Genomic DNA, 27,275 nt, shown 5'->3' on the forward strand with positions numbered 1-27,275 from the left:
TCTCCTGTGTGTTATGTGATATATTGCATCAGTAAAATTTTTGCATTACAGCAATGGGTGATTGCTGTTGCATTTAGGCTGCAGGGGGAGAACATTAAACATCACAAATTGCGCTCCAGGTCCCGGGCTATCAGTGAGCAACTCCACAGGAGATAAAGCCATAAAAGTTTACAGGACGGAAAGAGGTCATTCAGTCCATCGTGTCTTTATTAGAGAAATCCAAAACTAATCCCACTACACCACGTTCTCCCATAGCCCTATATCTTCCACTGCTTTAAATATTTATCCAATTTTCTCTTAAAAGATGCAATCGTCTCTGCCTCAACAACTCTCTGTAGTAAAGCATTCCATGCTCCAACAACCCACTCAGTAAAGGAATTTCTCCTAACCTCTTTCTTCAGTCTCTTTTAAATTGAAACCCCTCATCACTGACTTCCCCAATCAGAGGAAATGGTCTTTCCCTTTTCACTATCTACTAGTGTTATATATTTTGTCTAGAAGCAATGGAAAGAATCAAAATGCTAATGATAAAAGTATGTTATTCTTGAGCCCTGCCACACAATGGCTCACTGAGTTTATCCAGTGAGTAGCAAGCCATGCAGACCAGAAAGTTCCAGATTCAATCGCCAGCCGGTCTGTGCTTAATTAGCTACCTTAGCCAAGGCGGGGGTAGGGATGCTACAACTCTCCTCAGCAGCCCTCAGTTACAAATGTTGGCCAGGGTTTCCTGCTCATAATTGCTATCCGGTGACTCCTGCTAAATTGCGAGGACCCAATTGACCTCAGTTGTGATGCCTCCTATGATTAAACAGCCTTCTGACATTACCAAAGCTCATATGTGAATATACTTGGGGGTGTACCTAAAGGCAACTGGTGCTTGTGGAGAAAAAAATATTGGTGGAGGGAATTGGAGGAAAAAAACAAAAAAAAAATCTACATTTCACAGTAACAGATGCCAAAGCTCATATGTTCAGAGCTAATCTGAGGGGAAAGAAAGGCGTGGAGTGGCAATAATGATCAAATAAACTATTATAGCACTGGAAATGGATGATGTAGTTGAGGGGTCAAAGACAGAATCTATTTGTTTAGAATTAAGGAACAATAGAGGAGCTATTACGCTCCTGGGTGTCTATTATAGGCCACCAAATAGTGGGAAGGAGGTAGAGGAGCAAATTTACACGCAAATTATAGAAAGATGCTGGGATAGTAAGTGTTAAGGACAAAGAGGGGGAGGAATTCCTGAAATGTATATGAGAACTTTCTTGATTAGTATGTTTCCAGCCCAATGAGGAAGGAAGAAGTGCTGGATCTAGTTCTGGGGAATGAAGTGGGGCAAGTCGAGCATTTTTCAGCGGGAGAGCATTTGGGAAACCGTGATCATAATATCATTAGGTTTAGAATTGTTATGGAAAAGGACAAACAACAATCAAGCATAAAAATACTTAACTGGAGGCGGGCTAATTTCAGCGAGTTTAAAAAGGGATCTTGTCCAGGTGGATTGGAATCAAAAATTGATAGGCAAAACAACAATTGAACAATAAGAGGCCTTCAAGGAGGAGATGGTTCGGGACAGAGTAGACATATTCCAATGAGGGGGAAAGGAAGGGCATCCAAAGCTAGAGCTCCCTGGATGACTAATGACATAGAGATTAAAATGAAACAGAAAAAGGAGGCTTATGACAAATGTAAGGTTCATAATACAGTAGAGAACCAAGCTAAATACAGAGAAGATCTAAAAAGGGAAATAAGAGGGGCAAAGAGAAAGTATGAGAATAGATTAGCGGCTAACATAAAAGGGGACCCAAAAGTCTTTCATAAACATATAAAAAGTAAAAGGGTAGTCAAAGGAAGAGTGGGGCTGATTAGGGACAAAAAAGGAGATCTTCTTGTGGAGGTAGAAGGTATGGCTAAGGTACTAAATGAATATTTTGCATCGGTCTTCACTAGAGAAGAGGATACTGCCAATGTAGCAGTAAAGAAGGAGGTAGTAGCGATATTGGATAGGATAAAAATAGATAAAGAGGAGGTACTTAGAAGGTTGGCAGTACTCACAGTAGAAAAGTCACCCGGTCCAGATGGGATGCATCCTAGGTCACTGAGGGAAGTAAGGGTAGAAATTGGCCATAATCTTCCAATCCTCCTTAGATGTGGGGATGGTGCCAGAGGACTGGAGGATTGCAAATGTTACACCCCTGTTCAAAAAAGAGGAGTGATAAACCCGGCAATTACAGGCTAGTTAGCTTAATGTTGATGGTAGGGAAACTTTGAGAGACAGTAATCTGGGACTAAATTAATTGGCAATTGGAAAAGTATGGGCCATTAAATGAAAGTCAGCACGGATTTGTTCAAGGAAAATAGTGTTTGACTAACTTGATTGAGTTCTTCGATGAAGTAACGGAGAGGGTTGATGAGGGTAGTGCGGTTAATGTATATATACCGAGTCATAATAGACTTGTTAGCAAAATTAAAGGATTAAATTGACAGTGGCAGTGTGGATACAAAATTGGCTAAGGGACAGAAAGCAGAGAGTAAGAACATAAGAATATAAGAAATAGGAGCAGGAGTAGGCCATACTGCCCCTGAGCCTGCTGCGCCATTCAATAAGATCATGGCCGATCTTTGACCTCAACTCCACTTTCCCACCCTATGCCCATATCCCTTGATTCCCCTACAGTCCAAAAATCTATCCATCTCAGCCTTGAATATATTCAATGAATCAGCATCCACAGCCCTCTGGGGTAGAGAACTCCAAAGATTCACAACCCTCTGCATAAAGAAATTCCTCTTCATCTCAGTATTGAATGGCTGACCCCTTATCCGTCAACTATGCCCCCTAGTTCTAGACTCTCTAGCCAGGGGAACCAATCTCTCAGCATCTACCCTGTCAAGCCCCCTCATAATCTTATATGTGGTGAACAGTTGTTTTTCAGACTGGAGGGAAGTATACAGTGGTTTTCCCCAGGGGTCGGTATTAGGACCATTGCTCTTTTTGATATATATTAATGACCTGGACTTGGGTATACAGGATATCATTTCAAAGGTTGCAGATGACACGAAACCTGAAAATGTAGTAAACAATGTAGAGGATAGTAACAGACTTCAGGAGGACATAGACAGACTGGTGAAATGGACAGACACATGGCAGATGAAATTTAACACAGAAATGTGAAGTGATACATTTTGGTAGGAAGAATGAGGAGAGGCAATATAAACTAAATGGTACAATTTTAAATGGGGTGCAGGAACAGAGAGACCTGTGGGTGTGTGTGTCCACAAATCTTTGAAGGTGGTAGGACAAGTTGAGAAGGCTGTTAAAAAAGCATATAGGATCCTTGGCTTTATTACTAGAGGCACAGAGTACAAAAGCAAGGAAGTTATGCTAAACCTTTATAAAACACTGGTTAGGCCTCAGTAAGAGTATTGTGTTCAATTCTGGGCACCACAATTTAGGAAGGATGTCAAGGCCTTAGAAAGGGTGCAGAAGAGATTGATTTGAATGGTACCAGAGATAAGGACTTCAGTTATGTGGAGAAGCTGGGGTTGTTCTCCTTAGAGCAGAGAAGGTTAAGAGGAGATTTGATAGAGGTGTTAAAAATCATGAAGGGTTTTGATGGAGTAGATAAGGAGAAACAGTTCCCAGTGGCAGAAGGGTCGATAACCAGAGGACACAGATTTAAGGTGGTTGATAAAAGAACCAAAGGTGACACGAGGGAGCATTTTTTTATGCAGCAAGTTATGACCTGGAATGCACTGTCTGAAAGGGTGGTGGAAGCAGATTCAATAATAACTTTCAAAAGGGAATTGGATAAATACTTGAAGGGAAAAAAAATCACAGGGCTATGGGGAAAGAGCAGGGGAGTGGGACTAATTGGATAGCTCCACCAAAGAGCCGGCACAGGCACGATGGGTCAAATTGCCGCCTTCTGTGCTGTATCCTACTATGATACTATGACTAACAACATTGTAGGTAATTTAAGCAACCATTTCCTCAATCAGCTTCCCTTCCCCCATCTCCCCAAACACAAGGATTGTACCATGTAAGCGAGCTTTCAGGAACAAAGGAACAAAAGTTATTTTCTATTATTTACAACATACTCCAAAAAAATGTATCATGATTCAATCTATTAGTTTTGGCACAGTATCAAATTATTAAATTACAGTTGGTGTACTTACTAGCATGGCAGTACCACAATTGTAGTGAGAACCCAAGTATCAGCTTATGTTGACGCAAGAAAATATTAGTTTGAGCCCAATAAACACCTTCAAATAGGGAGTAATTAATTCCTCTGCAAAACTATTGTGGTGCCTTTTAAAAGACCTTATCTTAAAGCAAGAACACTTATTATTGGTGCATATTGTACTTGTATTCAGTATTAATGCAAGTAATGTATAACAGGTTGTATGTACTGTAGCAGCAAAGATCATGCCACATGAAATTGTGTAATTTGTTTATTGATTCAAGCTACTTAAAAAAAAAAATGCACATAACTAATTCTGATCAAGAGGAAAGATAACTCCTTAGGACACTGTTGCTAGAGTCTGTCTCTAATTATTGCTTTTTAATAAGCAAAGTGATCCTCACTTCCCAGACTCACTGGGGCAGAACTATCTCAATAGTGCCAAAAAAAGGCAAGTGACTTGTCTCTCAGCAGTTCAAAAATAGAAGTCACAGTAGTGATAGTGAACTTCCTACCTGCAATTAAGACAATTCTACTTGTAACCAGAGGGAATGATTTAAGAGCATCTAAATAGAGGCTGCAACAGAAATGCAAGTTATCTGAGATTTGTGTAATAATTGTATTATTTGAATGGTGCTAAATGACTTTCACTTTTAAATTCTCTAAAACCTCACAGTTACAAAGATTGGATTGGATTTGCACCTCTGTCATATTTCTGATTATTATTGCTCTTATACCTTTGGCTGTAAAATTCAGAATTGTTTAATCATATATTTTCCGTTCCTGAACTAAGAGAGTTGTAATTTATTCCCGAAGGCAGTAAGTAGCCTGGTGCTACGGTACATACAGAAGATTTGTTAAGCTGTGTTGATAAAATTTCCTCTGATTACACCAGTAAATCTGGTTGTCATAAAGCTATGCTTGAAGTTTGCTTCTATGTACTTGATTATTTTTAAATCCATGATGTTTAACTTATCAATAAATTGTGTTATTTCATGGACAGAAAGCTGTGAAATTGTATAAAGAAAATATTAAAATGTCACTATCACAAAATATTTAACTTGGTACCCAGTGAAACTGCACAACTTATTTACAGTGGAACCTTTGGAAAAAATGTGGGATACTGACCCAGACAACATGCCTAATCTCAATCTTTAGCAACGTGGGGTTAGATTTTCTAATTGGGCCTTTGATTGGACAATAGAAAGCCAGTGAGTTATTAGCACCTACTCAACCCTTACTGTGTTGACCCGCCTTGAATGAACATCATGTGTCCCATCTCCCTGCCCACATTGTGCTTGGTGTTGGGAATTTGTCAGCAAGGGAGGGGGAGCCGAAGATTGTGCGTAAATTGCATGTTAAAGGCTTGTTAACAAAAATGATGGGTAAATTTAAAGGGATGCGGCCATTTAAGGGGATAAGTTGGTTGCCTTTATAAAGACTGCTAATATTTCAATGTGTATTTCAGCCTCTGCAAAAATTATTTGGGTAACTAAAATTCCTGGAAAAACCCAGTGGCTGGCACAATAAATGTGGAGGCAGGAAACCTGTGGCAAAGTGATGGAGCAGCAACACTCCAACCCCCTGTTTGATGGAAGTGGAGAAGAGGCAGAATTAGGTGATTGCGAGGAGGGTGGCTGTGTTTGCAACTTCAGGGCACCCTCCCCATAGGAGAGCATTGCTACGTGCCTGGAAGAAGAAGGAGGAAAGGGACTTGAGGATGTAGCTGATCATTACAGCCACTGGCGGTACCGGCCCTACAGTTAGCTGAAGGTGTCTTCCAGCATATGGAACAGCTCAGTATCTGGCTATTTGCTACCCAGAGCCTGTGTTCCCCAGTTTTGCATGGTCATTGCCAGGTTGGTCTGCTTCTGCCGATAAATGGGAGTGGAAGGGTACCAGATGGTGGACACAGTCCGCCTTTGATGCAGCCTAATCTTTCTGGCATTGTTCCACTCCTCCTCCTCTTCCTCCAAAATGCAAAAGTAAAAGGGCATTCCCATTTGGAAACCCACTGTCACAATATTGTGAGCATAAAAAAGGAGAAAATCTCCGAAAGCTTGTGAATTTAAAATAAAATTGCTGGACTATAACTTGGTGTTGTAAAATTGTTTACAATTGTCAACCCCAGTCCATCACCGGCATCTCCACATCATAAAAAAAAGTGGCAGTGGCAGTGCCAGAGCACTTGGCACAAAGCCTCCTAAGTGGAAACAGGAAACAACAAAATAAAATGGGGAAAGATTCAGAAATAGCCTCAAAATGCTGCTATTACAGGACTTATAAAATACACTTGTATAAACAGCATACCCTAGCATTATTGGACATAGATTTCATATGGACGGGTGTAAACAAAGTACGTGCTGTTTAAGTGACATGGAAGCTCAATTTTAATACAATAAAATGCAAACTAGTAGGTACTTTTGGCACCAGTTTAAACCCAACTGGAAATTGGATGGGGTACTAAATGGGTTGAAATCTGGCATAACTGATCTCTGCCAATTCTTCTGATCAGTTACACCCAACTTATGCCCTTTAACCGGGCATAACCAATCAGAAAATCTACACATTGTGATCTTTTTATCACCCATCAGAACAGGATTTTGAGACCTTAGTTTAAGATCTCATCCAAAGCTAGGTAGTCTTATCTGTCAGTATTAAATATGAGCTAAATATGATCTCAAGTTCCCAATCTACATACTTTGAATTCACATATTTTTGCTTCAAAACAAGACTTAGCCAACTGACAGCACTTATCAATGCACAACTCAGTTATCAATTTTTATTCAAAGAAATGTAAATTTTCTAACTTATCCCTGATGAATCTTAACGTAGATTTATATGTAAAACACAGTACAGCAAATACTGCCCAAAGTTTTCACTTGTTGAAATCCTAAACCCAGTGCAATTTTAAAGTCAATGGTACACCAGCTACCTCTCATATATAGTCTATTAAACATATTCTGGAGGTTTTATTATGGATTATTAATTGGTGATAAATTGTACACACTATAGCACAAAATGGTGTCTGTTTACAGTCATGTTTTGAAATGTTGTGACCATTTTTCCACAGAAAGATTTTGGAAAAGAGTTACCTTTAATTGTGTAGTATATTCACACAAGTTTTAAAAAAAAGGATCTGAGACAACATATGGTTAAAATGCTACCAAGCTAGCTTTGACGTTGTTTTACCCATAGGCTGTGAATAATAAGCAATTCATTATTTTGTCAAAGTAATCGATAAAGCACCTCATACATATTGTGTTGGCAAATCTCAGGGGGTTTCTGGTAGGCTTCCCTTTTCTGGCTGTGAACAGAGGGAGATAAGAAACAGAAGGGACACAGGCAGCCAGCCATGTTTTTAAGAGAAATCTGCAAGGGCTTTTGCTAAGACTAAGAGGTTATCACAGGCTGAAAGACAGTTAGAAATCACCTTGTAAATCAAGTAAGATGACCCACTGATCTGGGTAGCATGGTGTGTTCTTTATTTTGTATTATTATGTGAAGATAAGTTGTACTGATTGCATTAAGTGAGTCTGATCATAATTGCTGTTTTGTATGTTCAAATTACTGTGCAATAAAGCAGCTTTACAATTAATTTCTGATCTCATCTGACCAAGTGTGCCTTGGAGAAGCTTGAAGAAACACATGTTAAAGACACGAATAGCCAATTCAGATCACGGGAGGATACTATTGTCACACTCCTGGGTTACACTTTGATACAAACAAAGGGCAGTGCAAATCAATTTCTATAAAAATAAGATGTTTGGACTACTTACGGGAGCAACTAACACACCCGAGAGAATATCTAAGGCAAGACCCTAAACGGGTATTGGGTACCTTCAATCATTGACATACACTGTATCTGAAAAGAACTTTCTGTTCTGTTTTAAGCCTGCGATTGCAAGTTGGATCAGTAGCTAGTGTCAATTCACAGATGGCAGCGACTTATTTACAATGCCTGGCTGCGAACTGACTCTTCTGGTCAGGACACAGTTCTGCAAATGAATGCCTACACGCAAGCAACAGGCTCTATTCCCAGTTGGTAAGTTTTAAACAATGGAGTTGGAGGTAACCTTGTGACATGGTCTGGTAATTGGTTGGGAATTAGAAGACTCTTAGAACGGTTTATAAAGTCCAGAAGGTCCAGTGGACCCCTGAATGTTCTTTACAGCAGGCTTGACTCGGCATTGGAGCTAATATTCCACTGTACTGTTGAGCCAAATTAGTATGAAACAACTTCCTCCAGGGACTTCACACTCCTTCAATCTGGAGTTATAGGCTGGGATTTTCCACTTTAGTGAAGTTCAAGCACAACTTCAGCTGGGCGAGAATTCCCCAGCCTCAAATCCTGCCCATACTATCACACTTGTGTTGCTGCAATGTCTCCACAGGATTATGCTGGGGAACTTTTGTTCAAATATATTAATCAGAGAAATGATAAACCTTTCCAAAAGCAAACTGTGTTTCCTGAACAAATGTTATACTTGCACACAGTTTACACTTCAAGCCAAACATTCTCATTTATTTATTAAGTATAAATGTCTAATTTTTGTTTTCTCATAATTGCTAATTTTTTCATTATTTATCAAATTAAATTAGTTTAACATCCCATTATTCACCAATTCAGTTTTCACAAAACATGTCTCATTAGCAGCCGTGCAAGATGTTTGCATGGATTGTGACAATATCAATATGGTGCTTGATGCACTGCCAATGGAAATATTGATTTTGTGGCCACACACAGGCCATAGCACACACCATTGATAGCACTGCCTTGATAACAGTGGGTTTACACCACAGGTCCTAAGAGCTCTTCAAACTTCCTGGCCATTTAAGGCTATTTCTTATCTGCTGTTAAGTTGTGAATTGGTTAAAATTAAAACAAGCATATTAATGCAACATCACCAACATGCACATTCTGTTACTAAATAAAATAAGCCTTGGAATTGTATTGTGCAATATCATATGAACATTCATCTGTCTGCTATTGTAACAGAGGCATTGATCTGTTTATTTTACAGCTATAACATACAGAAGCACATTTATATCTCACTTATATTACAGGACCAAATCTTGCATATGTCTAGTTAAGACAGGCTCATATTTTGTCTGGATGGGATCTTTTCTAATGTCAAGAGAAGAGCTTTACTGACCAGCAATGCTGAAAATACATTGCTGGTCGGCACAGGTGACTAAGAGGTTCAAAATGGTGGGCCTAACCTTTGTTACATTGCGGCCACTATTTATATTTGCTGCTGCCAGGAATCACCAGGCAAATCCTCCTGTCAAGTGATTCATAATGCCTCCATCTGCACTGACCTCACTTTAAATGGTTACCTCCAACTGTGTTCTTGACATTACAGACAACCCTGTAAAGTAAATGGCTTATCAGTTTTGTTGAAAGCACTGATGCAAAATGGTGCAAATAAAATTTAATTTAAAAAGAACTAAATATAACTTTGAAATAAACTGTCACTTTGTAAATCAGTTCTGTTTTTGAAACTGGTAAGTACTGGCCCTTTTGGAAAATTTCTGGAAACACTCAGGTCAGTCAGCAACTGTGGGGGGGAAAAAACAAATAAGTTCAGATAACCCTTTGTTCTTCCTCCCACTTCCCCTTGTCCTGTTCCTTTTTAAATGCTAGGAATCTTACAACACCAGGTTATAGTCCAACTGCTTTATTTGAAAATCACAAGCTTTCGGAGGCTTTCTCCTTCGTCAGGTGAGCGAGTGTGGGATTCCATGGAAGGTTACTGCATTTATATTCAGAGAACAATACCTGGTGATTGCAGATAATCTTTCCAACTGCCCGTTGTCAAGGCAATCAAAGTGTTCAGACAGAGTGATGTTACCTACAGGACCACCGAATACACAAACGGCCAGAACACAAAACAGAGAGAGAGGGAGAGAAACATCCGAAAGGAAGAGAAAGAGAGAGAATGACCCGTTGTGTTAAAAACAGATAACTTTTTTTCGCTGGTGGGGTTACGTGTAGCATGACATGAACCCAAGATCCCGGTTGAGGCCGTCCTCATGGGTGCGGAACTTGGCTATCAATTTCTGTTCGACGATTTTGCGTTGTCTTGTGTCTCAAAGGCCGCCTTGGAGAACACTTACCCGAAGATCAGTGGCTGAATGTCCTTGACTGCTGAAGTGTTCCCCGACTGGGAGGGAACCCTCCTGTCTGGCGATTGTTGCGCGGTGTCCATTCATCCGTTGTCGCAGTGTCTGCATGGTCTCGCCAATGTACCATGCTCCGGGGCATCCTTTCCTGCAACGTATGAGGTAGACAACGTTGGCCGAGTCACAGGAGTATGAACCATGTACCTGGTGGGTGGTGTCCTCTCGTGTGATGGTGGTATCTGTGTCGATGATCTGGCATGTCTTGCAGAGGTTGCCGTGGCAGGGTTGTGTGGTGTCGTGGACACTGTTCTCCTGAAAGCTGGGTAGTTTGCTGTGAATGATGGTCTGTTTGAGGTTGGGTGGCTGTTTGAAGGCGAGTAGTGGAGGTGTGGGGATGGCCTTAGCGAGGTGTTCGTCGTCATCGATGACATGTTGAAGGCTGCGGAGAACATGGCGTAGTTTCTCCGTTCCGGGGAAGTACTGGACGACGAAGGGTACGCTGTTGGTTGCGTCCCGTGTTAGTCTTCTGAGGAGGTCTATGCGATTTTTCGCTGTGGCCCGTCGGAACTGTCAATCGATGAGTCGAGCGTCATATCCCGTTCTTACGAGGGCGTCTTTCAGTGTCTGTAGGTGTCCATCGCGTTCCTCCTCATCTGAGCAGATCCTGTGTATTCGCAGGGCCTGTCCATAGGGGATGGCCTCTTTGACGTGGTTAGGGTGGGAGCTGGAAAAGTGGAGCATCGTGAGGTTGTCCGTGGGTTTGCGGTAGAGTGAGGTGCTGAGGTGCCCGTCTTTGATGGAGATTCGTGTGTCCAAGAAAGAAACCGATTCTAAGGAGTAGTCCATGGTGAGCTTGATGGTGGGATGGAACTTGTTGATGTTATCTTGTAGTCTCTTCAGTGATTCTTCGCCATGGGTCCATAGGAAGAAAATGTCGTCGATGTATCTGGTGTATAGTGTTGGTTGGAGGTCCTGTGCAGTGAAGAAGTCCTGCTCAAACTTGTGCATGAAAATGTTGGCGTATTGGGGTGCGAATTTGGTCCCCATGGCTGTTCCGTGTGTTTGGGTAAAGAACTGGTTGTCGAAGGTGAAGACATTGTGATCCAGGACGAAGCGGATGAGTTGTAGGATGGCGTCTGGAGATTGGCTGTTGTTGGTGTTGCGTACTGAGGCTGTTGCAGCGATGCCGTCATCGTGGGGGATACTGGTGTAGAGTGCCGAGACGTCCATCGTTGTGAGAAGTGTTCCTGGTTCAACTGGTCCGTGGGTGCTGAGTTTTTGTAGGAAGTCTGTAGTGTCGCGACAGAAGCTGGGGTTTCCCTGTACGATGGGTTTCGGGATGCCCTCGACGTATTCAGAGAGGTTCTCACACAGGATTCCGTTGCCTGATACGATAGGACGTCCGGGTGTATTGGCTTTGTGTATCTTTGGGAGGCAGTAGAAGTCTCCCACGCGGGGAGTACGTGGGATAAAAGCACGTAGGATGCTTTGAAGGTCTGGATCGAAGGTCTTGATCAGTTTGTTGAGCTGGTGGGTGTGTTCCTTGGTCGGATCTGCGGGTAACCGTCTGTAGTGTTCCTGGTTGTCCAGTTGTCGGTATGCTTCTTTGCAATAGTCCGTTCTGTTCTGTATGACGATGGCTCCTCCTTTGTCCGCTGGTTTGATGTGTTATATGTGTTATTTTTAAATGCTGTTCATATGTAATTTCTTCCAGTTCTGAGGGTCAATACTTGAAATGTAAAACCCATCTATTCTCTCCACGGATGCTGATTGACCTGCTCGTTTTCCAGCATCTACAATTTTTTGGTTTTTCAAGTTTTCAGATCATTTTTACTCTTCTCTAAAAAGAAAAAATAGTTATTTTCCCAGGTCTTAAAATCTTTATAAAGTTGTTGTATAGTTTATATTTTCTGTTAGGCACAAATTTTACTTTGTAGCATATTTTTCCAATTTGAGTGCAACCAAAGGACAAGAGGCAGTGAGCAATCTATTTTTTGCTGCATTGAAATTTGATAAATCAAATTGTAAAGTGCATTGAAATGGCCCTTTGTGTTCTTAACTGAGAGGTGCCCTCATTCACATGGTAATTTCCTTTACCTTTTAGAGTTTGTACACAAATAGTAAAAGCCCTAACATTCTCTCAAACCTTTTTGTCTTCACTGTTGATCGTCAATTGAAATGGTGACAACAACATGCTCAGGTTATGGTTTGTGATGTTCGGATGATTTGTCCCTAGAGCTCTTGTATGGTTTACTACTCAGACACAAACGGCAGGTGTGACCATTAGTACAGATGAATTCAGTTTGGTGTTGCAGTTTGATTGACGCTTTTGAGGCTTTTACTCTAGTGCAGCCGACAGCAAATGTGATGTTCTCCACTGGCTGAGTTCAATAATCTGAATAGTCTGATTTCCATTGTTCAGACAACAGTATAGGCCTGCGTTATACTGGGCCAAGTGATCTAGTACCTCTGCTTCTGCATCAGTAAATACACAAGTAATTACCACACAAAAAAAAGTTCAGCAGTGAAAATAACTGCACAATGCACTCCAAGAAAGTACAGCTTTGATGTTGCCCTTATCACAAAGAAACCCAAATTTCTACTCCGTTGGCAAAGGATCTTAAGGCTTTTGCAGCTGTAAGCATCACATTATGCAATTGTGTCATGGAGTGTTGATTTGCAGTTGAGGCTTCTCTCCCATTAGAGAATGGAGACAGTCTTTAAATGTAAATTGGAAAATGTGGCACACGAAGCTTGCCTTCTTAAAAACCGTTAAAAAAGTTAACCCCAAATATAAAATCACCTGTTGAACTATCTTTCATTTTTCTTTTCCCTCTAATTTTCATGTGTGGCACATCAGGTGGGTGGAGCGCCCACTCCGCACACCTGATGAGGTCGTCAGCAGGTCCAATCGATTTTCATGACCAGGCATCATTTGAATTGACACAAGATAAAAGTGTCATGGCAGCTGCCAGGAAAGTAGGCACAGATCTGCACGATGTGCTGCTGGTGATTGCACACCAGCTGTACATTAATGAAATGAAAGCCCTTGCAATGGCAGCGGGCTCATCTGCAGCCTGCATGGTGATGTGTGTACAGTCAATGATGCCATGGACTTGAGGGACGCCTGCAATCTGCTTGAACCTCAGAGCCCTATCCTGCTGTTCCCGGTTGTCTAGCAAGAACACTGGCTGTCTAATTCAAGCCTGCACAAAAATTGTAGCGGGTGGACCTCTGACGATAAGTCAGTGATTTATTTTTGATTTTCGTGCCGCTAACAACCCCATTCACACCGATAACAGAGTGGAAGGGCCCCACTATCTCTTAAGAAGTAGAAGTCTTCAAGATCTTTGATATGGCCTCTGTCCAAATTATGCAACTGTAGGAAAAAAAAGATATGCTTATTGTTTTGTCCATTTTCTTGAACTTGATCATTGGTCCATTTTCATCTCATTTGTGGTTTGACATACACAGCATGTTTGCAATCATCCTAAACTAATGCAAAATGAATTTTCATCCAGAAGATGAAATACCTCATGCAACTATCACAGCAAATGATATATCCGATTGTAAAAAAAACCTTTCAATAGGCTTCTAGCAAGCATATGATCAATACATTTCTACTTGCCGAACACTTATGTTGCTATAATACTTCATTGTCCTTCTGGATCATTCAAAATCCATAACAAGAAATACCTGGTCACAAGACTGGGAAGGCTCTAAGATCTGAACTGACTAATTCCTGTTTCTCCACAGAAGCTGCCTGCCCTGCCCAGTATTTCCAGCTTTTTCTGGTTTTGTTTTCAGATTTCCAGCATCTGCAGTATTTTGCTTTTTGATTTAATAAGTAGTTTGGAGCATGTGTTCAAGTGTTTTTTTTTTCTTTTTTTCTTTTTTTTTTCTCTTTTTTGTTTTTTTCCTCTAAATTAGGCCCCCCTTTTATAAGAAGGGGGGGTGTGGGGTGTTCAAGTGTTGGATGGACTTTACTGAATAAGATGATCGATTATGCACCCATGATTCCACCAGGTGAAAACAGATGGGCTCTTCCGGCAATGCAATCCTATCTCTTCCATCTATCCACAATATACATCATAACTTCTTACCTCAGACATAAGCACCAGGGGCACAGCTTCCCCCTTTTCAGGATGGGATATAGTTCCCTCTTTCCCCACTCCAAATCATGGAATCTGATGCTTTACTACCTTACATAAAATATTAGTGCTCTCTTACATTGTTTTGGTAGCACTAAACATGGTAAACCTGTATTCAGTTGATGGAAGACGCAATCTCCTGTTGATTGTGGAAAGTCGATATGGAGCTGTTCATTACCTCTCAATAAAGATCGTGCGATAAACTATTTTGAACAGTTCAGATGGGTCTGATCACCTCTTAATTTTATCACATTTCGTGTCCTATAAATTGTAAACAATTTTACAACACCAAGTTATAGTCCAGCAATTTTATTTTAAATTCACAAGCTTTCGGAGGCTTCCTCCTTCCTCATTTACCTGAGGAAGGAGGAAGCCTCCGAAAGCTTGTGAATTTAAAATAAAATTGCTGGACTATAACTTGGTGTTGTAAAATTGTTTACAATTGTCAACCCCAGTCCATCACCGGCATCTCCACATCGTGTCCTATAAAGGCTAAGGTCAGTTCAGCGTTTGGTTTCCTGTTGAAACGATTCTCGTGATACTGGGTACGAGTAAAGGAAAAAAAACAATTCGTTGATATTTTGACCTCTATATTTAGAACAACAGATGCATTTTTTCTCTGACTGGTTTGGTTACAATTTTTTAAGCGGAGGTGGGTGGGATCCCAGTCAGGGCAGTGCCTCTGCGGTCACGTGCCTCACCTGTTTGGCGAGTGGGTTTGAGGACTTTTATTGTGAAACCACACAGCAAGTCAGGGCCCTGAACACAACAAACCGGTTTGGGGGGGGAAGAGAGGAGAGAGAAAAAAAACAAAAGGGCGAAGGCGGAGATAAACCGTCAGTGGAATTTGTTACCGGGGTTGTTTGGGATTTGCAGGCGGATATCGTTACTGAAACGAAAGGACACGAACTTTCGACGAGTTTGGAAAAGTAAAGTAATCTCCCGAAGAATTTAACGAGGATCGGAAGAAAGTAGTAATGAACAAACTCATCGTCTGCATCGTATTTTCCTTCACCCAAACAGGTAAGAACAGTGATGGTGGCAAACATTGATCGAGCCCCCCCCCCAAATATACTAAACGATCACCTGGAGAAGAATGATGTCTTTGTAAACCCACTGTTGTGTGAAAATTGTGGCCTCAATGTTTTAATCTTCATAAACAAATAATTAGAAGTTTTTTTTTAAACCTGAGCGCGCGTGCGCACTGGGGAATACAACAGGTGAGTTGGGAGTGGATCCCATTTTAAACCTTCTTCGAGGAATAAAATGTTCCTCCCAGTGCTCGGTGACCAGCTTTGAGAGTTTTAGTTAATGGGGGTGTGGGCTGAGTGGATGAACGGCCCAATCTCATGATTGAACTAATTGTTGGATCTAATTGAGGGGCTTTTATTGAGCACGGCAGAATCCAGCTCCAAAGCGGAAGAATGGCACAAATACTGTAAACGATCACTGTAGAAATGTATTTAATGAATCCTTTTTTATGGAAACTATTTTCAATGAGTAAAATTGTGCCGTTTTCAAAGTGTTTTCCTATTTGATGGGGATGAGGTAGGAGAGTGGTTGATCTGGCCCAATATGGAAGGTGTGCTAGGGCAGCTTGGGTGGACTCGTCTTCTTCTGTACTCCTCCCACACCAGACGCAATACAATTGTAAACAATTTTACAACACCAAGTTATAGTCCAGCAATTTTATTTTAAATTCACAAGCTTTCGGAGGCTTCCTCCTTCGTCAGGTGAACGATGTGAAAATCAACGCAATACAGTGTGTCTAACCACTCCATGCACGGCACAGTGGTCACTTGCTTCATCAATATCTGTGATGGCTTATTTCAGAGATTTTTTTAAGTGTTGGTGGAGAAGTTTAAATTGTTCAATCCTTATCAATATGCCCAAAAGCACTTTTAAGAATTGTGATTATTTCAAATCATACCATTTTGTTAAAAATACTGCATTTTATAAAGTATTCCAACAAAGAAAAGTACCCAATTTCCATTATAGACTCTTTCATTCCCCCCCCCCTATTCTTTTACCCCCAGGACTAATGTGAGAAGTGTCTCTGAACATGGATTTCAGTATTTGCTTCTATGTAAGACTAGCACTAGACTCTTGCACTTCACCTTTTTGGCTTGCTACAATGCTCTTGCTAAGTATTGCTGTCTTCTGAAGGAATTTCTCCAAGGTGGTTTGCTGGATTATTTTTGGCCTTCTGTACTCCCCTTTTCCATTTACATACCACGTTTTGTTGTTTGATGTGGTAGTTTGGAGTCCTGCTTATTGAGCAAATGACCTAACCAAATGAAATGCTTTTGCATTGCAAGTTGACTTTCTGGTACATACTTTACCCTTTCTCTGGTTTGCCACTTTGTCTGTTCATCTGACTCTGATCCTGAGTAAATAGGAACATGGAAACAGGAGTGGTCCATTCAATCCATTGAGCAGTTTTCTGCCATTCTGTTGAATTGTGGTTGAGTGTTTCATGTCAGAAATATTAGCTTTCTTTTCTGTAGCTTAGACCTGATAGTTTGACAATATAAATAAGGGCGTTGTCTGATATCCACATCAGTTTTTTGATTTGCATTATGTCTGCAGGTCAAGGACATCAGTCTGTTTGAAGTTATTGCTCTAGTGTCACTCTTCTTGTACAATTGTATTTCAAAGCTACAGTATTTTACTGTAGTTCAAATGTTGAGAACCTCAGATCAGTATTTATGCATTTTTACTTCCAAGTAATGTAAATGGTTATGGCCATACAAATAACTGATCAAACAGTCTATTGAAATGATGAATCGGATCCTTTTACACCTGGTTAATGTACATTTTATGCTTTATACAGCAAAGGGCCTTGCCATGATTTTATTGTGGATGATTGTATTGACATCGTGGTTATAAGGAAAACTTGGGTCAAGGGTGGCAATGCATTGCGCCTTACTGAAGACTCCCTCCCTGGTTATACTTCCTTCCATCTGCCCCACCCAAACTGCCGTAGTGGTGGTGTGATCTTTATCATTAAATCACACTTTGGTCTCTCCTCTGGTACTTTCTCCTCCTTCAAGCACCTCATTTTGTTCCACCCCTCTCATTTCTCCTTATAAAATTCTTGTTCTCTACAGCCCTCCACCATGAATTTCTCCCTCCTTTCCTCCCTCAACCTATGAACTGAGTGACTCCTCATCCTTGGTGATTTCAGTCTCCATCTAAACTCACCTTGCCCTCTCTTTGATTTCACTGCTCTCCAGACCTCCCTCAACCTCACACCATATGAACTCTCCTACCTGTGCCATTTTACATGGCTTCTTTACTTGCATCGTCTTGATCACAGACAAGGCCGTTTCCGACCTCTTTCTTGTATCTCTCATCACCCACGTTCCCCTACCGCCTTCCGATCCTACTTCCTTCTGTGTCCACCCTGGGAACAAACTCTTTCCGCAAGGCACTTACAGTGGTACTTTCAAGCTCCCAGCTGTCTAGCCTTTGGCCCTCCATTTGCTATGATACTTCTACAGCTGTCACTTCCTCACCTCCAATTTTGATTCCCTAGTCCCTAGTAATATCCATACTCTCTCACCCTGGTCATTCCCCCTAACATGGCCCCCATCTTCACTCCCTCAAGTTGTAAGGACACAGACTTGAACATATGTGGATGGCTAAACCAGGCATGCACCATCACCAGATCTGGCTGAACCACAACAAGCCCTCTCAGGCCTTTCTCTTCTCTGCCAGAACCGTTCACTACTCTAGGATCACACTGAAGAGTAAAGATAACCATTGGCTTTTCTCCGCTACCAACCATCTCCTTAAACCTCTTCCCCTGCCCCCTCTACCCTCGCCTCCAACAAGTGAGAGTAGCTTATGGACTTCTCCGTCAGTGAGATTGAAACCATCCATTCCGTTGCCTCTGCTGCACCTCCCCTTCCCCTTGCCCATCAACCCAATGCTCTCCCTGCCCTAGCCCTGAGCCCATGTCTTTCTCTAGTTTCTCTCCTACACCTTGCCTTCTTCAAGCTCACCTTGTCCATGAGACCCACCTCCTGCTTCCTTGACCCCGTTCCCACTGACTACTGACCACCCAACTTCCCTTCCTGGCACCTATGCTAGCTGACATTGTAAATAGTTCCCTCTCCTCAGGTACTGTCCCCTACCCTTTCAAAACAACCATCATCATCACCCCCTTCCTCAAAAAAATCTACCCTTGACCTCTCTGGCCTTGCAATCTTCCACCCCATCTTCACCCTCCCTTTCCCTCTAGAGTCCTTGAACGTGTTGTCACCTCCCAAATCCGGGCTCATCTTGCCCGCAACTCCATGTTTGAATCTCTTCAGTTCGGTTTCTACCCCTGCCATAGCACTGAAACGGCCTTAATCAAAATCTCAAATGATATTCTCTGTGACTGACCATGATACACTATCCATCCTTGTACTCCTTGACCCCTCTGCAGTCTTTGACAAAGTTGGCCAAAACATCCTCCTCCAACACCCATCCTCCATTGTCCAGTTGAGTGCAACTGTCCTTGCTTGGGACCACTCTTACCTAGCCAATCATAGCCAGAGCATCTGCAGCAATGGCTTCTCTTCCCAACCTTGCACCATTAATTCTGGAGTCCCCCGAGGTTCTATCCTTTGCCCTGCCATCCTCCTCATCTACATGTTGCCCCTTGGCGACATGATCTGAAGACATGGGGTCAAGTGTTGTCAGACTGCTTGTCTGGCATCCAGTCCTGGATGAGCTGCAATTTCCTCCAGTTAAACATTGGGAAGTCTAAAACTGTCACCTTTGCAACCCAACCCCGGCCGCAACTCCGACCCTCACCACCGGTTCCGTCCTTCTCCCTGACCGCTGTCTTAGGTTGCGAATAGGCTGGTTCAACCTAAGTGTCCTATTTGACCTTGAGCTGAGCTTCCGATAGCCTCTCCATCACAAAGACCACCTACTTCCACTTCCATCACCCCCTCTGCCCTTGCCTCAGCCCATCTGTTGCTGAAACCCTCATCTGTGCCTTTGTCACCTCCAGATATGACTATTTCAATGATCTCTTGGCCGGCCTCCCATCGTCCACCTTGCATAAGCTCATCCAAAACTCTGCTGCCCGTATCCTATCCTGCACCAAGTTCCACTCGCTCATCACCCCTGTGTTCATTGACCTACATTGGCTCCCAGGCATCCAGCATTTTAAGATTCTCATCCTTTTTGTTTAAATCCCTTCATGTCCTCACCGTCCCTATCGCTGTAACTCTCTCTATCCTTACAACCCTCCAAGATCTCTGATTCCTTCAACTCTTGCCTCTTATGCGTCCCCAACTCCCTTTGCCCCACTATCGCGACTGTGCCTTCAGCCGTCTGGACCCTAAGCACTGGAATTCCCTCTCTAAACCTCCCCTCTCTGTCTCTTCCTTTTAAGACCTTCCTTATAATCCACTTCTTGAACAAACCTGTCTGCGTGATCTGCATGATTCGAAGAAGATAGGGGGATTTCTTGGGTGTCCTGGCCAAAATTTATCCCTCCAATGAATGTCAACAGATTGTCTGTCTACTAATTATCTCATTGCTGTTTGTGGAACCTTGCTGTGTGCAAATTGGCTGCTGCTTGGAGATCTGTCTCCTGTTATTATCTGTCATAAGAGCTTGAGGCTGTGCCCATTGCAGGTTGAGCTTTACTGAAGCTTGCTGTGAGGACAGTTGGGAATAACCTTCATGGCTTTTTGGTTGTTGGTTCTTGTAATGTGCTTCCCCAACCTTCTTTCCATACCAGTTCTGAAAAATTCTGATAACATCAGTCATGTATGTGCCATTGATTAAAAGAAAAGTTTATGCCCTGTCATAACCTCCTTTTGTGCCGCTTTGATCGTGCGCAAGGTTGTTTGTTCTTGGATCTATCTTTTCCCATCTCTGAACCTTTTATGAAACCATGATGGGTGGGGATAATATAATGGCTGTGATTTCAAGCAATCTGATGCATTGCATGAGTGCCGGAAAGTCTTAAGTATTGACATACTAGTATACACTGCTGCTGCCACTCTTTACCATTCAAATCGTAGAAAAAGGCAGCATTAAAAACACCATTAACCTCCGAGACATCAACAGTGAAATGTTAAAATATCAACAAAAATTAATTAACGATTCTTTCATGAGACCCACTGTCCATTTTCCTTCTAAATTTTTCCAAAATCATTGCAAGCAACGAAGGTACAAGTGAATGTGGGGTTGATCCTCAATTTCTTGTAAGTTTTATTTAAACAGTTTTTTTTTAAAAAAAGTAACATGACTTGCTCCTTGTGTAAATATCTCACTTAAATATTGTACTTGGCTGCTGGTGGGTGGGGGACATTGGCGATCATGATACTCAGTTGAACCATGACAGTATGTGACATGCTTGATGGACAGGAAAAGACTAGCTGGTCCATCATTTTATATGTTAATCAATTTGTGGCCCTGACTGCATATCACAGTGACCATCTGTTGTGCTGTGAGGTCCACTTGTTTTAAATATGGAGTTACATGCTGGTACATGTGTTATTATCTATACTAAAGTCAGCATGGAGCCTGCGATAAAGTCTCTGCTGTTTGTACGTATATGCCCACTAAATCCCAGTTTGGTGAGACTGATAATTCTCCAAACCTTTTCTTTTGAAGTTTCAGATTAGGATTTGTCAAATAAGTTCTTAATTCATTCTGTATTTATCTTGTCTTGTCCGATTTTCGTAGATGCAATGATATGTTGGCTTATAAGCAAAAAAGAACGTTGAAAGTAATATTTGGTGTATGAGCTCATACCCGTAATTTCTCTACAATAGGGCAAGTCAATCCATGCAGTCCCCTTTCTCTGAACAGCTATTCCAGTTGCTTAGACAGAGGTGTGAACAGCTTACCAGATTGCTTTTTTGGTTGGTGCAGTGTCACGCAACAGACCTTAAAATCGTTGGGGAAGAAGATCAAAGAAAGGCTTTATATCTTTGTCCATAAGGTTTTTACCTCCTCTCTAGAGAAATTGCAAACATATTAATTGAATTATTCCATCCATTTGTTGTGCATGTGTGTGTCATACCAGTAGAACTGAAACAACCAGAAAACCATCATAAATGTTGTATTTAAGAGTGAATGGTCTATGGAAATTAATTTGATAAGTATACTTCCAGTTGAAGTTTGGGTTGAGACTCATTTAAAGCCTAATTAATGATAAAAACACCTGGAGGTACACCCCTCGGGGGGTGGGGGTGGCGGGGGGGGGGGGGGGGTGGTTGTGGGTGTTGCAGCTAGTTTTTTTAATTAGCTATTTTGCCATTGTTTTTTTATTGGATCCTGATCTTTGTTCTTTTTAAATATAAAGCAGCCTCAATTATGACACTACCACTGGTATCAATTATTCTGGTAACATCCTCTTTGCTTCATGATATGCCTGTTTGCTGCTTTTAGTGGCATCTTCTCCTATGACATCAGCAGAAGAACCCTCATTCAATGAATTGACAATTTTTGGAGGAGAAAAGTTTGAAATTCGCTGGAGAATAAAAAAGCTGCAAGTGTGTAATTTAAAAAGCAGTAAATTGCACCAGACGACTCCTGTAACAAACCTTTTAAAAGGGGAGCATTGTGATCCCATTTTTAGAGAAGGAGGGGCTCTAGTATAAAGCTGAGTACATGTGGAGAGACTGGAGAAGCTGGGGTGGTTCTCCTTAGAACAGAGAAGGTTAAGGGGAATATTCATAGAGGTGTTCAAGATTATGAACGGTTCTGATAGAGTAAATAAGGAGAAGCTGTTTCCGGTGGCAGAAGGATTTGTGCACAGAAGAAACAACAAAAAGCAATTAAATAAATTAACTTAATTTTGGTTGATGAATATGTGATTGCATCTTCCATGTCCAACTGAACAGGCAAACGGAGTCTCAGTTTAATTTCTCGATCAAAGGACGGCAGTTACAACAAAGCAGCAGCCCCTCAGTACCACATTGGAGTGTCAACCTAGAATATAGTCTTGGAGTGGGGATTGAACTTACAATGCTCTGACTCGAGGCAAGAGAGCTAGGAGTTGAGCCAAACTGGAATTTTTAAAAAACTTGCATTTGTATCACGTCCCCAGTACATCCCGTAGAGCTTCACAACCGATTGATTACTTTTGAAGTGGAGTCGTCATTCCATAGGTGGTAGTTTATATCAAACCTAATTCACTTTCTAATCCTGCACCCCCCACTCAAGAAATTGTTCTATAGGGATAGCTCCATTCTTTTGGAAGACAACCTGGATTTGTAACCAGTATCTGTCAACCTATAAACAAGACGATTGGGGATACTGCCTACAAAAATCAGAGACTATTTTTTTGGTTTTACACATCTGGCTTAAACTTCAATTGCACACCTGTTTGTTTATTTAGTCCTGAATTTTACACTCAAGATGCTCAATATCTACCTACCCCACCATTGGGACACCGTGGCTGCAGTATGTCCAATCTACAAGGTGTACTTCAGCAATTCACCAAGCTTATATCAACTGCCCTTCCCGATCCCGCAACCTCTACCACCAAGAAGGACAGGAGAAGGAACTTCATGAGAACACTGTCACTTCAAAGTCACACCATCCTACATATATTGTTGTTCCTTCACTGCTGCTTGGTCAAAATCCTGTAATTTCCTACCTTATAGCATTGTGGAAGCATCATCAGCACAAGGACTGCAGCGGTTCCAGGCCCAGCACTACCTTCAGAGCATCTAGGTACAGGCAAGAAAAATGCAGCTTTACCAGCAAGAACATTTTTTTAAATGAATGACCTTTAGTATTTTTACTATCTAAACTGATTTCAGTTGAATATTTACAACTGGCTGAAGACTTTCATTCCATCAGCCTCTCTGGGATTTAAGGTTTCAGAGGGAGGTAAATGGATAGTATTTTAATCCAGTGCAACATTTTGATTGTATATAAACCAGATAAAAATGGCAATTACAACAACTTGCATTTATATAGCGCCTTTAACATAGGAAAACATCCCGAGGTGCTTCACAGAAAGCAATTGACACTGAATACTAGGGGTGACTAAAAGCAAGCTCAAAGAGGTAGTTTTAAGGAAGGTCTTAAAGGAGTAGAGAGGAGGAGAGGTTTAGGGAGGGAATTCCAGAGCTTAAGGCCTTGACGGCTGAAGGCAGGGTTGCAAATGGTGGGGCGAAGGGATTGGGGGTTTTGTAAGAGACCAGAGTTGGAGCACGCGGAGTTCTCGGAGGGTTGTAGGGCTGGAGGAGGTTGCAGAGAGAGGCTGGCCAGAAGAGCATTTGAATAGTTGAGTCTGGTGCTGATAAAAGCATGGATGAGGGTTCCAGCAGTAGATTAATTAAAATGTTCTCTAGACAGTTAAATATGATGAGCAAAGTTTTGTAACAGGCTCACTGTCCAACTCTGTTATTCATTAAACTGGCTGCTCTGTCAGAGCAATGTCCCGATAGAACTACATGGAAATTAGTATACTATTAAGAAGCTACAACTTCCTCAATACCTGTCTGTAATTTTTTTTCTTCTGCGTGTGTTTGCAGTAATGGGTGGGAAGGTTTTATGAGCTTCTTGATGTATTGAATCATTTGATCTTAATTTGTGAAAGCTGAAACTTTCCAATTATAAAATAAAGATGGTAACGTGATGCAGCCTTTCTAATAGACTTCCAAGAATTAAGGGTGCAGTATAAGTAAGAGCTGAAGTAAGCACTCTCTGGGCAGATATTGTAGCGTCAGATACTGCAGCTATCTAAAACTACAGTGTTACAATAGAAAGTAATTATTTTAAAGGCATGGAACTCATGTTTCCAAAGCAAATCTCAGTTCACTTTTGGTTTGGCTGCAAGAGATCTTTCTGCTCCAAGGACCTTTGCAGGTGTAAACTTGAGCTAATCCAAAACTCTGCTGCCTGTATCCTAACTCGTACTAAGTCCTGTTCTCCCATCACCCCTGTGTTTGCTGACCTACTTTGGCTCCCAGTCTGGGAATGCCTTGGTTTTAAAAATTCTCACCCTTGCTTTCAAATTCCTCCACAGCCTCGCCCCTCCATGTCTCTGCAACATCTCCAGCTCTACAACCCTCCGAGATCTCTGCGCACCTCCAATTCTTGCCTCATGAGCATCCCTGATTTTAATCGTTCCACCATTGGTGGCCTTGCCTTCAGCTGCCTAGGCTCTAAGCTCTGAAATTCCCTCCCTAGACCTCCGTCTCTCTGCCTCTCTGTCCTGCTTAAGACGTTCCTTAAAACCTACCTCTTTGACCAAGCTTTTGGTCACGTGCCCTATTATCTCCTTATGCGGCTCAGTGTCAAATTTTGTTTGATAGCGCTCCTATGAAGTGCCTTGGGACGTTTTACTACGTTAAAGGTGCTATATAAATGCAAGTTGTTGTTGTGTATTACATTTTTATAATATGACATTCTTTTAAGTTTTAGCATGGATGCTACTTTGGGAGCCAAATATTAAAATAGGCAAAGCGAATTTCAATTTTTCCAAATACGAGGTCTGTGCACATACACTTTCCATCACGTGTTGCTGATAAATGATGAGGCGCACTGGATTACTTTCATTTTATTTTCCCTCTCCCTAACTCAAAACACTAAAGCCAATTCTAGCACCCCTGCTGCCACTCTGGCTAGATTCTGAGGGCTGGGTAGCATAAATGCTTCGGATCTGGGATCTGAAACCATGCGAATCATATTGGAGTCCTCGCTTAAAAAAAAATTGTTGTAGGTCATTTTATATTTAAGTAGCAGTCCTTGAACAGGTACATTCAAGCGTAGATCCGTGACCTCCATGTTCTGTTCTCTATTTACGTTTGTGCTTGCTGCCGCTCCTAATCAAGGCCCATTGTAGACTTTTTAAATATAGATCAGTGCATTTCTATGATTTTCTGATTAATCCATTGGTTACATTACAGTTAACATCCCAATAGCTAAGATAGTAGTTGAGCCATTTAATTTTTCAGCAACATTGGTTTGAAACCTGCCAAAGGTTGTTATTGAAAGTACAGCATGTCTGTGCTCAACAGCACTCAAATATAAAACCGCCTCAAGTATTTATTGCAGCTAATTGTTAACTAGTTGTTGCTGCAGTAAGAGCGTTTGTAGCAAAGGTGGCCAACTGCCATGATGTGGTGGATTGTGCAATTACAAATTGTTACATTCTAATCAGTTGAGTTTCACTTGAAACTAGTAGTTTTTGTTAACTCTTTAAGGACAATGGGCTGTTTCATTTTTTTTGTTTCTTAAAAATACAGCACTTACATCGAAACTACATCACAGAAACAAATCATTTGGCCCAACCAGTCTATGCCAGTGTTTATTCACATGAGCCTCCTCCCTACTTCATCTAATCCTAGCAGCATACCTTTCTATTCCATTTTCCCTCATGTGCTTATCTAGTTTCCCCTAAAATGCATCTATTTTCTGTTTTAGAAACCATTTGTATTAACTAAAGAAGTCATTAACTTGTAATTATGAAGTTTTGTACAAAAAACAGTCCCTTTATAACAGTAGTTCAAGATGTAGTACTTGCTGTACTGAAGTGTATAGTACAGATACAAGGAATGACATAGAATGTAATAGAACAAAAACAGGCCATTCAGCTAATCAAGTCAGCATGGTGTTTTTTGCCACATGAGCTACCTCGAGGCTGATTTTACCCCCACGCCCGACCAGAACGGAATGTGCGGAGGTTTAAAATAGAGTTGGGGTTCTCCCCTCGGGGTCAACAAGTTGCATTTATATAGCGCCTTTAACGTAGTAAAACGTCCCAAGGCGCTTCACAGGAATGTTACCAAACAAAATTTGACACCGAGCCACATAAGGAGATATTGGCCCAGAAATTACTCACCGCTGGACACCATATTGCAATGGCGTCCTCTCTCTCAGCTGGCGAAGACTGGGAGCAAGTTCACAAATGCACACTAAAACCCAGAAATTGCGAACTGGCTTCCGTTGGTTCACCGGTGGTTTGACAGGTCCGAATTAAAGGGCCACACCACACTACAATCAATAAAATCACTAAACATTCGTAAACTTACCCATCTACTCAGCTGGAACGAAGATGCTTACGCCACCGAACGGTACATTGGAAAATACCAGCTCTACACCACTTTTTAAAAGTGCTGTTAATGACTGAGAAACAACAAAAAATTAAATTTTAAAAATGTGGAATGTTATATTACTCTTAATATTTTTTGATCATTGCTCTTTACTTCTGTAAGTTTCATTAAATCATTTGCTTGGCTTTTTATAATGTTAATTTAAATAAAAATTTAACTGTAAAGGAATGATCCCCACTTGCCTGCTTGTGACCTCTTGACAGATTCTGTGGGCGTCGCTTCCATTCCCACAGAGTCTATTGGTACGAAGGAACTTGCGCTAAAAGTGAAAAAATAAATAAATTTGAAGAGGGAGCAAGTGAATGTGGAGACCTAGAGGTAAGTATTTTTGTGGTGTTTGTCCGCAGGATGTGCAAACAGCCTTGCCACGCCGGTCGGAGCAATTTCCAGCCCACTAGGACAGGTGACCAAAAGCCCTTGGTTAAAGAGGTAGGTTTTAAGAAGCGTCTTAAACGAGGAGAAAGAGACTGAGAAGTTTAGGGAGGGAATTTCAGAGCTTAGAGCCTATGCAGCTGAGGGCATAGCTGCCAATTCTGGAGCGATTAAAATCGGGGATGTGCAAGAGGCTATAATTGGAGGAGCGCAGGGATCTCGAAGGGTTGTAGGGCTGGAGGAGGTTACAGAGATGGGGAGGGGCGAGGCCATGGAGGGATTTGAAAACAAGGATGAGAATTTTAAAATCGAGGGGTTGCTGGACCGGGAACCAATGTAGGTCAGCGAGCACAGGGGTG

At 41.6% G+C, this 27,275-nt stretch overlaps 1 protein-coding gene across 1 annotated transcript in view; it reads left to right on the forward strand.

The window, feature by feature from the left end:
• Positions 1 to 15,205: 15,205 nt before the first annotated feature.
• Positions 15,206 to 27,275, forward strand: part of LOC137327340 (immunoglobulin-like domain-containing receptor 1) — a 36,983-nt gene continuing 24,913 nt past the window's right edge. Inside the window, exon 1 of the mRNA XM_067993034.1 lies at positions 15,206 to 15,478. Within this exon, the coding sequence (XP_067849135.1) occupies positions 15,433 to 15,478 (46 nt within the window). The 5' untranslated portion in view covers positions 15,206 to 15,432. The remainder of the gene's footprint in view (positions 15,479 to 27,275) is intronic.

Source organism: Heptranchias perlo, chromosome 11, assembly GCF_035084215.1.
Source record: "Heptranchias perlo isolate sHepPer1 chromosome 11, sHepPer1.hap1, whole genome shotgun sequence".
Lineage (NCBI taxonomy): Eukaryota > Metazoa > Chordata > Chondrichthyes > Hexanchiformes > Hexanchidae > Heptranchias > Heptranchias perlo.